This window comes from Macaca nemestrina, chromosome 7, assembly GCF_043159975.1.
Source record: "Macaca nemestrina isolate mMacNem1 chromosome 7, mMacNem.hap1, whole genome shotgun sequence".
NCBI lineage: Eukaryota > Metazoa > Chordata > Mammalia > Primates > Cercopithecidae > Macaca > Macaca nemestrina.
This window is the reverse complement of record NC_092131.1, coordinates 168,433,390-168,449,412: the sequence shown is the minus strand read 5'-3', so window position 1 is coordinate 168,449,412 and position 16,023 is coordinate 168,433,390. Positions and strand designations below refer to the sequence as shown.

At 42.8% G+C, this 16,023-nt stretch overlaps 1 protein-coding gene across 26 annotated transcripts in view; it reads left to right on the top strand.

Moving 5' to 3' along the window:
• The window catches only part of LOC105463656 (ryanodine receptor 3), a 561,838-nt gene that overhangs the window by 513,179 nt on the left and 32,636 nt on the right, over positions 1-16,023 (top strand). For 14 of the 26 annotated variants that reach the window (XR_011606198.1, XR_011606199.1, XM_071067152.1 and 11 more), the window contains 11 exons: positions 839-890; positions 1,839-1,895; positions 3,536-3,635; positions 3,789-3,868; positions 5,771-5,847; positions 6,836-6,883; positions 8,355-8,428; positions 8,995-9,012; positions 9,418-9,498; positions 9,946-10,034; positions 13,704-13,832. Coding sequence is in view for 24 of the 26 variants with exons in the window: in XM_071067152.1 (XP_070923253.1) it covers positions 839-890; positions 1,839-1,895; positions 3,536-3,635; positions 3,789-3,868; positions 5,771-5,847; positions 6,836-6,883; positions 8,355-8,428; positions 8,995-9,012; positions 9,418-9,498; positions 9,946-10,034; positions 13,704-13,832 (805 nt within the window). In the remaining 2 variants the exon portion in view is untranslated. The remainder of the gene's footprint in view (positions 1-838; positions 891-1,838; positions 1,896-3,535; positions 3,636-3,788; positions 3,869-5,770; positions 5,848-6,835; positions 6,884-8,354; positions 8,429-8,994; positions 9,013-9,417; positions 9,499-9,945; positions 10,035-13,703; positions 13,833-16,023) is intronic. The other 12 variants (XM_071067164.1, XM_071067163.1, XM_071067151.1 and 9 more) reach the window with 4 other exon arrangements.

Here is a 16,023-nt window from a genome sequence, read left to right as displayed (position 1 = left end):
TTAAGAGGCCAAGGCGGGTGGACCGTCTGAGGTCAGGAGTTCGAGGCCAGCCTGAACAACATGGTAAAACACTGTCTCTACTGAAACTACAAAATTTGCCAGGCATGGTGGTGCACGCCTGTAATCCCAGCTACTCAGGAGGCTGAGGCAGGACAGTCGCTTGAACCCGGGAGTCAGAGGCTGCCATTGCATTCCAGCCTGGGCAACAAGAGTGAAACTCCGTCTCCAGAAAAAAAGATATGTCTAGGGAAACTACATCAAGCCACAGCCTGCTCTTCATAATGTCAGACACGGAGCTGAAGATTAAACAGCCTAAAACTGTTTCCATGAATCAGTTAATCTCTGAATTCCGTGTTAAGCCAATGCTGGTTCACATTTTCAGAGTGGTTTCTAAGAATCAGAGTTGGGGAAGGGATTTTCTGATTAATTCACTAGTACTTATAATTTGAAATTTATATGACTCTTAGTCTTTCTTGTGGGGTCCAAAGAGTAGCCTGCTAAGGCCGGGCACGGTGGCTCATGCCTGTAATTCCAGCACTTTGGGAGGCCAAGGCGGGTGGATCACTTGAAGCAGGAGTTTGAGACCAGCCTGGCCAATATGGTGAAACCCTGTTTCTACTAAAAATACAAAAAAATTAGCTGGGTGTGGTGGCGGGTGCCTGTCCTCCCAGCTACTGGGAAGGTTGAGGCAGGAGAATCACTCAAATCCAGGAGGTAGAGGTTGCAGTGAGCCGAGATCGCACCATTGCACTCCAGCCTGGGGGACAAGAGCAAAACTATGTCTCAAAAAAAAAAAAAAAAAAAGTATCCTGCTAAATATTTCCTCCGTTCTTTCCAGCAAATTGGAAGAGGATCCTTTGTACACCTCCTATTCCAGCATGATGGCTAAGGTACACCCAGGTTTTCTGCCCGTTGTCTCTGTCTTTCTGTCTTCCCTTAGACTTCTTTAGATGCATGAAAATTGTCATGTCGCATAGCAGGCCTGGGACTTTGTCATGACGTAGGTTTCAGGCATTGCACAATGCATGTGCCATAGAGATGATATTAGTAAACCACTTCACTGTCTTCCTAAGGAAACCTTGAAGCTCTGCAGAAACAATGAGTGCTGGTGGATAGGTTCACACTGACATTTCTAAAGCCAGCTAAATGGGGCTTAGGCATACAGACTACCCTTGTGTTTTCACTCAATGTTCAGAATACATCAGACAGTTCAAACACATCCACAGGCGAAGGTTAGAAACTAGAGAGAGTTCTCGGTGTTCTGGAAGAGGCAGTATGACCAGAGATGTTCTACGTCACCTGGAAAGATGGTGACCTCTAGAATGCTGAGTGAATAAGGGAAACTTTCATGTCAGGCAGAAAGAATGTGTTGGGGTATAGGAGCACCTATTCGTTGATCTAGCTGTACCACAGGGCCCCAGTGGGAAGAGGCACTTTAGGATTCACATCCTAGGTGATGTGTCTCCAATCTTCTTGCCATGCCCTTGGGGCTGTATCTAGGAAGTGGCAGCTCCCTGCCTTCCTGTCTCCCATTTACACTGGAACTTTACTAAGGAAGGAGGGTTCAAGTCTGTGGTTAAACCAGCTAAGTCGCCATTGATGATGTGAGCTCCGTGTTCTCATTTCTCATTAATGAACTCTATGGTAACTGCAAAGATGGCATTTACGGTAGAAATGTTGCCCAGCAGTGGCCAAAATGTTCCTGGTTTTACACAGTGCTGAGGTCCTGAGGTGCCTGTGAATTACATGCTGTCCCCTGCCCTTGCAGAGTTGTGTTTATTAGATTCACCTTTAATTTGGTTGTCTGTCTTCTCCCTTCCCTGCTCCCTGAAATCCAGAGTTGTCAAAGTGGTGAGGACGAAGAAGAAGATGAAGACAAGGAAAAAACATTCGAAGTAAGTTCTCATGAAGGTTAAAAACAGAGCCACCCTCCAAGGCCAACAGGCCAGGCCTTCAGAGGTGGGGGCTGACGTTAGCGTAAGTGGCTCGCCCACCAGGACTGTGTGAGTTGGCAAATCTGCCTTAATAAAGCACACCCATTAGCTGTGGTTGTCCTGTCTGTCTGCCCATGAAAAGGTAGCAGGTAGTATGCCAGTCAACAAACCACTAGCTTTGTTCTTGTGGGAAATTTTACTCAATGACTGTAGTAACAGGGGCCATAGAAGGACAAACTGAAACATCTGAAATGAAAAAAAAATCAGAAAAATGAAAATCAAGTCAAGCGTGGTGGCTCACACCTGTAATCCCAGCACTTTGGGAGGCCAGGGGAGGGAAGATCACTTGAGCTTAGAAGTTCAAGACCAGCCTGGGCAACAAAGGGAGACCTAACTCATCTATACAAAAATTTAAAAATTAGCTGGGTATGGTAGTGTGCTCCTATAGTCCCAGCTGCTCAGGAGGCTGAGGTAGAAGGATAGCTTGAGCCCAAGTATTTGAGGCTGCAGTGAGTTCTGATTGTACCACTGCACTCCAGGCTGGGGGACAGAGTAACATCCAGTCTCTCAAAAAATAAATAAATAAATAAATAAATAAATATGATTAAAAAATCAGAGGAATGGAGATACTTGAATGGTTTTTGCACTATTATTCTATAAATGCAAGTTGATAGTGATTTTTATTTTGAGGCAGTACAGGACCCTGAAATTCTCAAGATTAAACTATATTAGGTTACTTGTACTCTTTTGTAGACAAAGTATATGACAAAACACAGCAGAAGTAAATGACTATAATTACAGTCTGGAAAGCTTTGACAGTCCCATAACCCATGTCTGGTAGAAAGTGTACGGCGGCTCACGCCTGCAATCCTAGCACTTTGGGAGGCCAAGGCGGGTGGATCACCTGATGTCAGGAGTTCGAGACCAGCCTGACACTCCAGCCTGGGGGACAAGAGCAAAACTCTGTCTCAAAAAATGGCCTGGCCAGCATGGCGAAACCCCATCTCTACTAAAAATACAAAATTAGCTGGTTGTGGTGGCACACGACTGTAATCCTAGCTACTGGGGAGGCTAAGGTAGGAGAATCGTTTGAACCCAGGAGGCAGAGTTTCCAGTGAGCTGAGATCACACCACTGCACTCCAGCCTGGGAGACAGAACAAGACTCCATCTCCAAAAAAAAAAAAAAAAAAAAAGAAAGTGTTAGCTGTGGTCTGAGCATTCCAGATAAGTGAGCATTTCCTGCATTCAGCCAGAAATACTCAAGTAGACCCCTCAGCAGGTTTCCCTGTGTAACAGAACATAGAAAACAAACACATTTTCATGTCGGGTTGCTTCCCACAATTAAGGTATCCAAAAGGAATGAACTGCGTTTTCTATCAGTACAAAAAATGGAAAATATATCATCAAAATAAGAGTGATGGGTAGACAGGTTTAGAAAGCTGGGTAGTGTCTGGAAATGAACTTCAGAGGTCTGCTTTATCCAGGTTGATGTGTGTTGCCTTCCTTAGGTAACTGGGAAATTCTCTCTCACCTCACTATGGGTGAACTCCCTGGTGGTGGGTAGAAACCAGTCTTTCCCTGTGATTTTTTTGCCCCCCAGGAGAAGGAGATGGAGAAGCAGAAAACCCTGTATCAGCAAGCTCGGCTGCATGAGCGTGGTGCCGCGGAGATGGTCCTTCAGATGATAAGCGCTAGCAAAGGTGATTTCCCTAGTTTCTGGATGGACCCATGTAACTTCCACAAAGATATCATGCTGTGACATAAAGCCATTATTAAAGAGCCCTGCTTAGGCCCAGTAGGCATGATTTACCATCTGTTTCCTTAGTGATTCAATAGAATCTTCACCATGGCAGGTGAGATGAGCCCCATGGTGGTTGAGACTCTGAAGCTGGGGATCGCCATTCTGAACGGAGGCAATGCTGGTGTGCAACAGGTAATGGGAACTTGCGGCGTCTGGGCAGACTCCCGGGGTATTCCCATTTGACTCCCGTCATGCTTCAGGGAAGAGGAGTTGACTAGGGGTACACCCAGAATCACTTAGCTGGCATTTGTCCTTAGTGGCCAGTTACATCAGAGTAGCTGGGAACACAACCAGGGCTGGGATTCTACAGGCAAATGTGTCTTTAATAAAGAGGTTTAACCCAGGATTAAATATAAAAAACATTTAGTTTTTCATCAGTAGATAGCTTTCTGTATAAATATTCTCTAGAAAAATGTCCTGAGAGTTAGGTTTTTACTTTAGCCCTTTATTTTCACTTATTAGCTGCCTTTACTATGAGCAAGGAGCCTCAGCAGTTAAGTGGAGTTGATAAACTCATAAACCTGTTATTCAGCCAGGCGCAGTGGCTCAAGCCTGTAATCCCAGCACTTTGGGAGGCCGAGACGGGCGGATCCCGAGGTCAGGAGATAGAGACCATCCTGGCTAACACAGTGAAACCCCGTCTCTACTAAAAAATACAAAAAACTAGCCGGGCGAGGTGGTGGGCGCCTGTAGTCCCAGCTACTCAGGAGGCTGAGGCAGGAGAATGGCGTAAACCCGGGAGGCAGAGCTTGCAGTGAGCTGAGATCCAGCCACCGTACTCCAGCCTGGGCGACAAAACGAGACTCCGTCTCAAAACAAAAGCAAAAACAAAAACAAAAAAACCTGTTATTCATTCATTCATTCATTCATTGAGCAACTCTTTACTGGCTGATGACCATGCCAGGCTCTGCTGCAAAGGCTGAGGGTGTAGCAGTGAGTAATACAAATAAAAACTCCTGCCATCGTGCAGCCTACACTCTAGTGAGCATTAAATGCAACAACACATAGAAGCGTACAACCAAGTACCTGACACATAGTGTTCCTTCAACAATCTGAATTGGAACAGGCTGCAGAAGACAGGAATGCACCCGTGTTTCTCAGGCCCTCCGGGTTCTGGTTAAGGGCATCTGTGTGTACAAGGAAGTGAAATTTCTTTTTTTTTGTTTTTGTTTACCTTGACTTAAATTCTGAGTGCCATTTTCTTTTTATTTATTTATTTATTTATTATTATACTTTAAGTTCTAGGGTACATGTGCACAACGTGCAGGTTTGTTACATATATATACATGTGCCATGTTGGTGTGCTGCACCCATTAACTTATCATTTGCATTAGGTATATCTCCTAATGCTATCCCTCCCCAAACAGACCCTTGGCATTCATGAGGGTTATATCCCAGGGCCTGTGAGAGTCTTTACATTCACAACTACCATTGTTGCATATAGCTTTTCTCAGTCTTTAACTCATCCCCCCACAATTTCTCCAATTTTTCATTAAAAACTGTCATTTTCTAAGTTATCCTTCACTTTCTGTTTCTACCACCTACCACTAGCTGTCAGTTGACTTTCTTACAGCGCCTTTTGTTTATTTTTTAAAAAACAAAGTTTTTATTATGTCAGACAAAGTTCCTACCTTCCAGTAAGAGAGAACACAGGAAACAAGGCCTCGTTGTGAAAGAAATACTGAGCTTTCAGCGAGGCTCCTCACTGGCTAAGCTCCTTGCTCTTGTGTGCCAAATTCGTAGCATGAGCTATTCAGATTATAACTCAGCTTCATGATACATTACTGTATCAAGGCCTTGGTGCTTGTTCCCAAATAGAAGGGACCTCAAACAGTAGGTCTATGAATGTCTTTTCCCTAGAAGAAACGCCAGTGGGCCTTTATAAAATAAACATAATCTACCCCAAGGGACTCTGATTCCCTATGTAGAGGATCCAACTCAGTGTGGCTGGAGATTTCTCCATCAGGATTAGGAGGGTCAGCTCTGTGGCATAGTTTTCATGACTCTTCCCTTTACAACGTGTCTCCCTTGCAGAAAATGCTAGATTACCTAAAGGAGAAAAAGGATGCTGGATTCTTTCAAAGCCTTTCTGGTCTTATGCAGTCTTGCAGGTAAATGCGGGAAAACTACCACAGCATTTAAAAAACTCTCGCCTCTAAGGATAGGTGGCAGGGGAAGGGGAGCACAAAATGTACTGGCCTACCATAGAATTCTGGAGAGAGGAGTCACCTACTTTAGAAAGCTGAGAGAGTAGGTGTTGTTCCTCCAGTCTTCAGGATTACAATTCAGCTAGCCTTCAGAGGGGAAAATGGGATTGCCATTAGCCACGTACCCACGCTCCCTCACTGGCGTTGTGTGTAATCTCCTTTCCTTACCTCCATTTTTATGTTGCTCTCCCAGGAGGTTCAGTGTGCACATTGAGTTTCTCCTCAAACATGTATGCCCATAAAAGTCAAACCAGAAAAGAATGGAAAAGCGGGGGGATTCCTGGCCATGACTCAAGGCTATGTTTTATTAAAGCCACTAGGTACTTCGTTCATCTTATCTTAACAGTTCTTTGAGCTCGAACGTGTGTTAGGGTGGTATGTATTTTGACACATCCATTTTGACAGGGGTACATCCTGGCGTGGGACCATTTTGACATAGCCTAAAAAACAAGGCTTTGAACTTTCCATTCATATGATTAAGCTGTTTAAGCCACCCCTCATGGCTGAACGGCTCTGACACATAAATGATATATAACCAAGAGTCATAGGTCATGATACTTGCTCAATTCAGAGATGAGCCAGAATCTATCTAAGTGTCAGCCTATTGTCTAAGATTCATATGTATTTGGATAGGCTGCAAATAATTGTAAAAGAAATTAAACTTTTAATTACCTAGCTCATTTACCTCCAATTATGCTTTCCATTTAAAAATTTGGAGGATGGACATCCTTTCTTTTGGTGGACTATATACTTTTGCTAACCATATTTCACTGGGTAAAATATCGTAACCCGGGCAGTAGGGAGTGTATCTGAGCTGCAGGATAATTCTTTATTCTCAGCTCTGTGGGGCTTCTTCCCCACCAACAGTTTATTCATTTATTATCTCTCTCAGGAAAACAAAACGGAGTATTTCCAGGCCTGACCCTCTGAGGCTAAAATAGTACGTATGAACTCAGAGATGGCAAAAATCAAGGCAGCTCAACTTCATATTGCTCATAAAATTATCCATTTACTTTCTAAGAGTTCTCTCAGTATCCTGTAATCCTTAATATTTCTAAACTCATGTATAATGACAGTTCGGAGAGACAGGTGATACACGCTTAGATGCCAAGTGAGTTCTAACAGAAGTTTTAAGGTGTCTTACTGCTGGGTTTTGTATGATGATGAAAACAATGTATGTTTTTAAAATATTTAAGCAGTAGGGAAATTAAAACATTCAAAATGGGCATTTAGGAATGGAGTAAGGATCAGAAATGTGTGTTGCACAGATTCACATTCAAAACTGCTGCTTCAGAGCAACTATGTCCAAATGGCTTTTCCCATGTTTTCCTCCCCTGGCAGCTAAACGACAGTAGAAGGATAGCTTTGTGTTGATGAGCAGGCCTTTTTGCCAGCAGAATCTGGGGAAAAAAACAAACAAAAATGGCAGTAGAGATTTCACTGTTTACCTAAATCATTTTTACCTAAGTGATGAAATTAGGTAAATGGAATTTACCTAAATCACAAAACATGTGACTCCTTAAAAAGAAAACAGGAACGCCAGATTTTTCTCCATGGCTTTGCCCAGTGGCAGAAGGAAAGCTAAGTTTTGCAGAGTCTTAATGAACTTAGCCATAAACTTTCCTAAGAGCTATATTCTATGTTCTATGAAACCTTTCAGATTCAGGAATAAGTTAGACTCTGTTAGTAAAATGGAATGAGCCCCACTTAGAAATAACATGATCATATAATGGATTCATCACCAAGCTTTGTGGTTGCACTAAGGCTTCCTGGCTAAGTAAAATTTGGCAGTGGCTGTGACTGGGAAGGTTGTGGGGAGGAGGGACAAAAATGAAGGACAACTTGTCATAGGTTCAGGAACACCTGGAGACACTGTTGCCTATGGAAAGCGGAACCTCAGCTTCTATAGGCTTTTGCATGTTGTAGAATCATAAAAGGGTGTGGCCCTTTGAAATCGGGAAGTTTGTAGCTTGTCCTAAGCTCTGGAAACCACAATTCCATATGATTCTCAGAGAAAGTAGGTAAAGGTGGGAGGCAAACATGAATCAGCGCAGTTTAGAGTAAACTTTCCCTCGAGAAATCTTCGAAACAAATGATTCCTTCTTTATTTGGAAAACCTTTCTAAACCTTCATAAGAAAAGACTCAAACTGGACAGACAATGAGAGTCACCGTAAGTGTTCGTGACCCCTCTACCTGTATGTAACAAAGTCTCTGAGCTACAGGCACCTAAGACAATGCTGCTCGGCACAAAACCAAGGAATCATTAGACTTTCAACCACCCTGGAATGTGTTAGTTTATTTATGATAACACAGGGGCAGGATATTCTTAGTCAATAGATACACTGACGTTAGAAATCTGCTTTCCCAGTGTGCATAGCCCTGAAACTTGTTTCTTTCTGTCTATTAAAAGTGTCCTTGATTTGAATGCATTTGAGAGGCAGAATAAAGCTGAAGGCCTGGGGATGGTGACTGAAGAAGGAACACGTAAGTAACTAGTAAATGTGAAGGCCATTCTCTTCCTGATTAAAATCTTTTTTTTTTTTTTTTTCCCAGGCAGAGTTTCGCTCTTGTTGCTCAGGCTGGACTGCAGTGGCGCGATCTCAGCTCACTGCAACCTCTGTCTCCTGGGTTCAGGCAATTCTCCTGCCTCAGCCTCCCGAGGAGCTGGGATTACAGGCATCCGCCACCATACCCAGCGAATTTTTTGTATTTTTAGTAGAGGTGGCGTTTCATCATGTTGGCCAGGCTGGTCTTGAACTCCTGACCTCAGGTGATCCACCCCACCTTGGCCTCCCATAGTGCTGGAATTACAGGTGTGAGCCCCCGCACCCAGCTGTTTAAAGTCTTAATTACCTATTTCTGGTCAGAGCTTATGTCTGCTTAATATGCAGGGACTTGCTCTGTTTCAGCAAAATGTTTCCAAAAGTAGCTTTAATAAAGCTATCATCTAGGATAGATGTGTTCACATAGCCAGTTTTAACTAAAGACAGTTTATCATGATGTTTACAGTTTTCTTACTTTGTATTCTTCAATTTTTCTCTCATTACCAGTCATTGTTCGTGAACGTGGTAAGTTTCAGTTTCTGGCCTGAGTTCCTACCATGTGTGTGAATCCTAGGAGATCTCATTTAATTGCCTCAGCACAGAAACATTTTAGGCTTGGTGGTTGCATGTTAAGTTGAACTCAGCAGTTTGGTGCTTAATTAAAGAAGTGTCTTCCATCTGTAAAGCATGGGTTATGGACCGTGAGCCATTTACTCTCCTTACCCAGTTGTCTTCATTACAAATGCCTTTGTTGGGCATTGTGCTCTGCAGCCTCAGCTCGGTTTGATCGGGCTTTTCACCATTCATCCAGAGTTCCTTTTCCAAACCATTCTGACACAACTCCCTTATCATCTGTGTAGTCACTTGCATTAGAAAGTATTCTCTGTTGAGAAGCCAAACCGATGCTTATCAACATTTTATGTTTTCAAGGTGAAAAAGTACTCCAGAATGACGAGTTCACGCGTGATCTCTTTAGATTCCTACAGTTACTTTGTGAGGGACATAACAGTGGTGAGTGGAACAGATTGATCTGCCAAGGAAACACAGCACTCAGGGACAAAACTAAAATTCCATTCAGTAGGCCTCCATTTGATGCAACTGGTTGTTAACTCCAGGACATCAGTTAATGCTTTCCTCAATAAGAAACTATGTGAATATCATGGCTAGTGATATTTAGTGCCACCAAGGCTAAGCTGCTTCCAGAATCTTTAGATGAGAAATCTAAATACCCAGCCCTTTCCATCTAGCCCGTTGGGCTCATTAAGTCCAGTTTCTGGTGTCGGCAGGTTGGGGGGTGCTCAGAGCAGAGCTCTGCCCTACAGGGTCTGCCATGATCCAAACATGGTATTCTTGTAAGCCTTTTCACATAGACTGTCTTATCTGAGCTCAGCTGAGAGGGCATGCCTGGCCCCCTTGGCATGGCAGGGACAAGCTCTGACCCAGCACTGGTGCTCTCAGACTTTCAGAACTTCCTGCGGACTCAGATGGGTAACACCACCACCGTGAATGTCATCATCAGCACTGTGGACTACCTTCTGCGTCTGCAGGTGAGTGGGAGGGCCTTGGACAATGGGACCTCTAACCTTTGCTTCCAAAAGATAAACACAGTTATACAGCGTCAGGGACAGCCCAGGATACAGTCAGACCCCCATAAGGAAGGCGTTGTAATGTATATCCACAGATGCATGGGAAGTCCAGCGTCCAAAGAGTACATTTGAAGACAGAAGTGGGAGATGTGGTTAAACACCAAATCATCTGTTATAAAATGCTGGTTTACTTTAGTTTTGCCAGTGAAAACCGATCTGTGGTGCTATAAAACAATCAAGAGTATAAGACAACCAAAAGCTCTGAAATAACCTGTGAATGAGAACAGATTTCACTAGAAAAAAAGACTTACACAAGATGATAGGAATAGGATGAGTTTACAAGTTCGTGTTGAGAAGTCAGATGGTTTGTTTCAAGGGAGTCCAAATTATGTTGAGAAAATCTATACAAACATATTAACAGAAAGAGATTTTTTTTTTCCTCTTTGCTGATTCCTCATCCTGGTTCTGCCACTTACTGGTTTGTAACCTAGAGCAATCTATTTAACGCGCCTGTGTTCCAGTTTTTTCATCAGTAAAAGGGGTAGCACCTGTGCCATAGGGTGGTACATTTGAATACAGGTACACCTCATTTTATTGCAGTTGATTTGATTGTGCTTCACAGATACTGTGTGTTTTACAAATCGAAGGTTTGTGGTAACCCTGCATCAAGCAAGTCTATCTGCTGTTTTACCAACAGCATGTACTGACTTGGTGTCTCTGTCACATTTTGATGATTCTCACAATATTTCAGACTTTTCACTATTATACTTGTAAGGTGATCAGTGATCTTCGGTGTTACTATCGTAATTGTTTTGGGGTGCCATGAAATATGCCCATGTAAGACAGCAAACTTAATCAATGTTGCGTGTGTTCTGACCACTCCACCAACTGTTCCCCCTCCTCCTCAGGCCTGCCTGTTCCCTGAGACATAACAGTGTTGAGGTTCGGTCAGTTAATAACCCTACAATGGCCTCTGAGTGTTCGAGTGAAAGGATGAGTCACATGTCTCCCACTTTAAATCAAAAGCTAGAAATGATTAAGCTTAGGAAGGAAGGCATGTTGAAAGCTAACACAGGCCAAAAGCTAGGCCCCTTGCACTAAACAGCCAAGCTATGCAAAGAAAAAGGACATTAAAAGGGCTGCCTCAGTGAGCATATGAATGATAAGATAGCAAAATACCCTTATTACTGAAATGGGGACAGTGCGAGTGGTCTGGATAGAAGGTCAAACCAGCGACAACATTCTCGTAGGCCAAAATCTAATCTAGAGCAGGGCTTTAACTCTCTTCAATTCTGTGAAGGCTGAGAGAGGTGAGGAAGCTGCCTAAGAACAGTTTAAAGCTAGCAGAGTTTGGTTCATGAGGTTTAGGGAAAGAAGTCATCTCCATAACAAAAGTGTAAGGTAAAGCAGCAAGTGCAGATGTAGAAGCTGCAGCAAGTTATCCAGAAGATCTAGCTAGGATAATTGATGAAGGTGGTCACACTAAGCAACAGATTTCCCGCATACATGAAACAGCCTTCTCCTGGAAGAGGGATACCATCTAGGACTTTCATAGTTAGAGAGGACAAGCCAATAGCTCGCTTCAGAGCTTCAAAGGACAGGCTGACTTTCTTATCGGGGCAGTCCAGCTGGTAGCTTTAAGTTGAAGCCACTGCTTGTTTACCATTCCAGACATTCTAGGGCCCTTAAGAATTATGGTAAATCTACTCTGCCCATGCTCTATGTATAGAAGAACAAAGCTTGGATTGTCATCGTTTACAGCATGGTTTACTATTTTAAGCCCACTCTTGACACCCACTGCTCAGAAAAAAAAAGATTCCTTTCAAAATATTACTGTTTGTTGACCATGCACCTGGTTCCAAGAGCTCTGATGGCGATATACAAGGAAATGAATCCTGTTTTCATGCCTGCTAATACAACATTTATTCTGCAGCCCATGGATCAAGGAGTAATTTTGACTTGCAAGTCTTATTTTTTAAGAAATACATTTTGTAAGGCTACAGCTGCTATAGATAGTGATTCCTCTGATGGATCTGGGCAAGGTAAGTTGAAAACCTTCTGGAAAAGATTCAACATTGTAGATGTCATTAAAAAACACTGTGGGCCAGGCGCAGTGGCTCACGTCTGTAATCCCAGCACTTTGAGAGGCCGAGGCGGGCGGATCACAAGGTCAGGAGATCGAGACCATCCTGAATAACATGGTGAAACCCCGTCTCTACTAAAAATAAAATAAAATAAATTAGCCGGGCGTGGTGGCAGGTGCCTGTAGTCCCAGCTACTCAGGAGGCTGAGGCAGGAGAATGGCGTGAACCCGGGAGGTGGAGCTTGCAGTGAGCCAGGATCGTACCACTGCACTCCAGCCTGGGCGACAGAGCAAGACTGCATCTCAAAAAAAAAAAAAAAAAAGAAAAAAGAAAAAAATTGTGATTCGTGGGAAAAGGTCAAAATATCAACATTAACAGGAGTTGAGGAAGTTGATTGCAACCCTTGTAGATGATTTGGAGGGGGTCAAGACTTCAGTGGAGGAAATAACTGCAGATGTGTTGGAAATAGCAAGAGAACTAGGATTAGTAGTGGAGCCTGAAGAACATAAAGCTGAATTGCTGCAATCTCATGATCAAACTTTGACAAATGAAGAGTTGCCTCTCATGGATGAGCAAAGAAAGTGGTTTCCTGAGATGGAATCTTGCTGGTGAAAACACTGTAAACATTGTTGAAATGCCAAAAGGGATTTAAAATATTACATAAACTTAGTTCATAAAGGAGTGGCAGAGTTTGAGAAGATTGACTCCAATTTTGAAAGAAGTTCTGTGGGTAAAATGCTATCAAACAGTACATGCTACGGAGAAATCTTTCATGAAAGGAAGTCAGTTGATGCAGTTAACATTGTCTTATTTTAAGAAATTGCCACAGCCACCTCAACCTTCAGCAGCCACCACCCTGTTCAGTCAGTGGCCAACAACATCAAGGCAAGGCTGTTCACCAGCAAAAAGATGGTGGAACTTACAACTTGCTGAGAGCTCAGATGATTGTTAGCACTTTTTAGCCATAAGTATTTTTTAATGATGGCATGTACATTGTGTTTTAAAGACATAATGCTGTTGCACACTTAACAGACTACAGCATATTGTAAACATAACTTTCATGTGCACTGAGAAATCAACATTTTGTACAACTCACTTTATTGTAATATTCACTTTACTGTAGTTTATCTGTAATCAAACTCAGATTAGCTCTGAATCTCTGATGTATGCCCGTATATGTAATGCACTTAGAACAATGTCTGGCACTTACAACGTTAGCTGTTACGTTGTTGCTGTTATTATGATTATTTGGATAATTACCATTATCTTCACATATTTCACATTGAATAAATTATCCTATTTCATAGTCTCCCAGTTCCAGCTGAAGGCAGTCCTCACTCCTATCTGTTCTTTCCTCTGGAGGGATATTTGTGCTTGAAAGATTCTAGAGGTCAAGTATCTCTGCGCGTCTTCACAGGGTCTCTGGCTCCTGTCAGAGCAAAGAGGTCATAGAGATGCAGGATTCTCATGTACCCTTTCCAAACACCGAGTTTAGCTTCACTGACTGAAGTCTGAGAAATACTAAGCTCTACTCATTTGTTTTTAGGAATCAATCAGTGATTTCTACTGGTATTATTCGGGGAAGGACATCATTGATGAATCCGGACAGCACAATTTCTCCAAAGCTCTGGCAGTCACCAAGCAGATTTTCAATTCTCTTACAGAATACATCCAGGTACGTGCCACAGAGTGCATGGTTGAAAGCCAAGAGAACGTTGTTGATATGCATATATTCTATATTCCCTACAGAATACTTGATTGTACACAGTGCACTATCCATCCAGCCCTAATGCTGACAATATTTACTTTCTATAAATAGGAAGCAATAGTACCTGCATTCCACAAGAAGCTATAGTTTGGGATCCCCCAATAGACCTGTTTATAGTGTTCACACTTTATTTGCATTTATCTAGTTACATTTTGCTTTCCCTCCTAAACTAAAAATTTTTCATGGAAAGAAAATGTCTTACTCAACTTAAAATTCTTTATATCTAGAACAATGTCTGGCATATATCTGTTCAGTAAGCATGGAGAGTGGAGTGGAGAAATGATTCATAGAATAAAGGAATTAAGGGATAAATGATGTTTTCTTGATAGTATGAGATTAAAAACAGGATCCATGAGATCCTACTGACTTGTCAGAAACTAACTCTGGAAGAAGTAACTTCAGAAGCACACAAACTACATGCAGTGGCGGTCAAATCTGCAAGGGAATTTCATGTTAAATGTCTAGATCTTGCAGCAGTCTTTCTCTGTTGGTAGCATTTTCTATTCATTGTCTATGGTGGTCTAGCTATTTTGGAAAAGGAACAGAGGATATATTCAGGCATAATTTGCTATAAAATTAGTAGGCATATCATTACCCTCTGTGATACAAGTTTTTTTTAAAGCAAAAGTAATACTTCATCTTCAGATTACCATAATGAGGAGACTCATGAATAGGGCTTTTATTCATTCATTCAACAAAACGCTCGGCTTGTACTCTGTGCTGTGGTTCATGAAAAGAAGCACAGTATATTGCCTCTACCCATAAAGAGCTTACAATGTAATTGAGAAAATACATATGCACAAGGAAAATTATTCAATATAAGATGATCATACGGCCGGGCGCGGTGGCTCACGCCTGTAATCCTAGCACTTTGGGAGGCTGAGGCGGGTGGATTGTCTGAGCTCAGGAGTTTGAGACCAACCTGGGCAACATGGTGCAACCGTGTCTCTACTAAAATACAAAAAATTAGCTAGGCATGGTGGCGTGCGCGTGTAGTCCCCGCTATTCGGGAGCCTGAGGCAGGAGAATCACTTGAACCCGGAAGGCAGGGTTGCAGTGAGCTGAGATCACACGGCTGCACTCCAGCCTGGGCGACAGCAAGACTCAGTCTCAATAAATAAATAAATAAATAAATAAATAAATAAATCATACATGATTTAAAATAATCATACATACTGTGCTTAAGAACCACATATGTGGCCAGGCGCAGTGGCTCACGCAAGTAATCCCAGCTCTTTGGGAGGCCGAGGTGGGCAGATCCCCTGAGGTCAGGAGTTCAAGACCAGCCTGGCCAACATGGTGAAACCCCATCTCTACTAAAAAATACAAAAATTAGCTGGGTGTGGTGGTGGGTGCCTGTAATCCCAGCTACTTGGGAAGCTGAGGCAGGGAGAATTGCTTGAACCCAGGAGGTGGAGCTTGCAGTGAGCCAAGATTGTGCCACTGCACTCCAGCATGGGTGACAGAGCAAGACTCCTTCAAAAAAAAAAAAAAAAAAAAACCCCATGTGTGTATGAGTTCGGAGGAAAGCAAGCCCCTTAAGAGCCTAGGGGCCCAGCTGTGGTGGCTCACTGGGGCCTGTAATCCCAACACTTTGGGAGGTCAAGGTGGGTGGATCACCTGAGGTCAGGAGTTCGAGACCAGCCTGGCCAACATGGTGAAACCCCATCTCTACTAAAAATAAAAATTAGCTGGGCATGGTGGCGGGTGCCTGTAATCCCAGCTACTCAAGAGGCTAAGGCAGGAGAATCACTTGAACCTAGGAGGCAGAGGTTGCAGTGAGCTGAGATGGCACCGTTGCACTCCAGCCTGGACCACAAGAGTGAAACTCTGTCTCAAAAAAAAAAAAAAAAAAAAAAAAGGCTGAAGGGCTCCAAGTCTCCATAGTACCACGTATGGATGGATGCAGATAAGGAAGTACATTCTGTGTCAGTGATTTGGAAAAGTTAGAGATAGGATTATGCATGGTTTTGTAAGAAATAAGGTCAGCAATTATATCCATCTTGCTGAAACAGAAGACATAGGTAAGGAAAGAAATGGAGAATGTTTTTTACCTTTTCCCGTACACCTTCATTTCTTTCCCAAAGAACATTTTTAT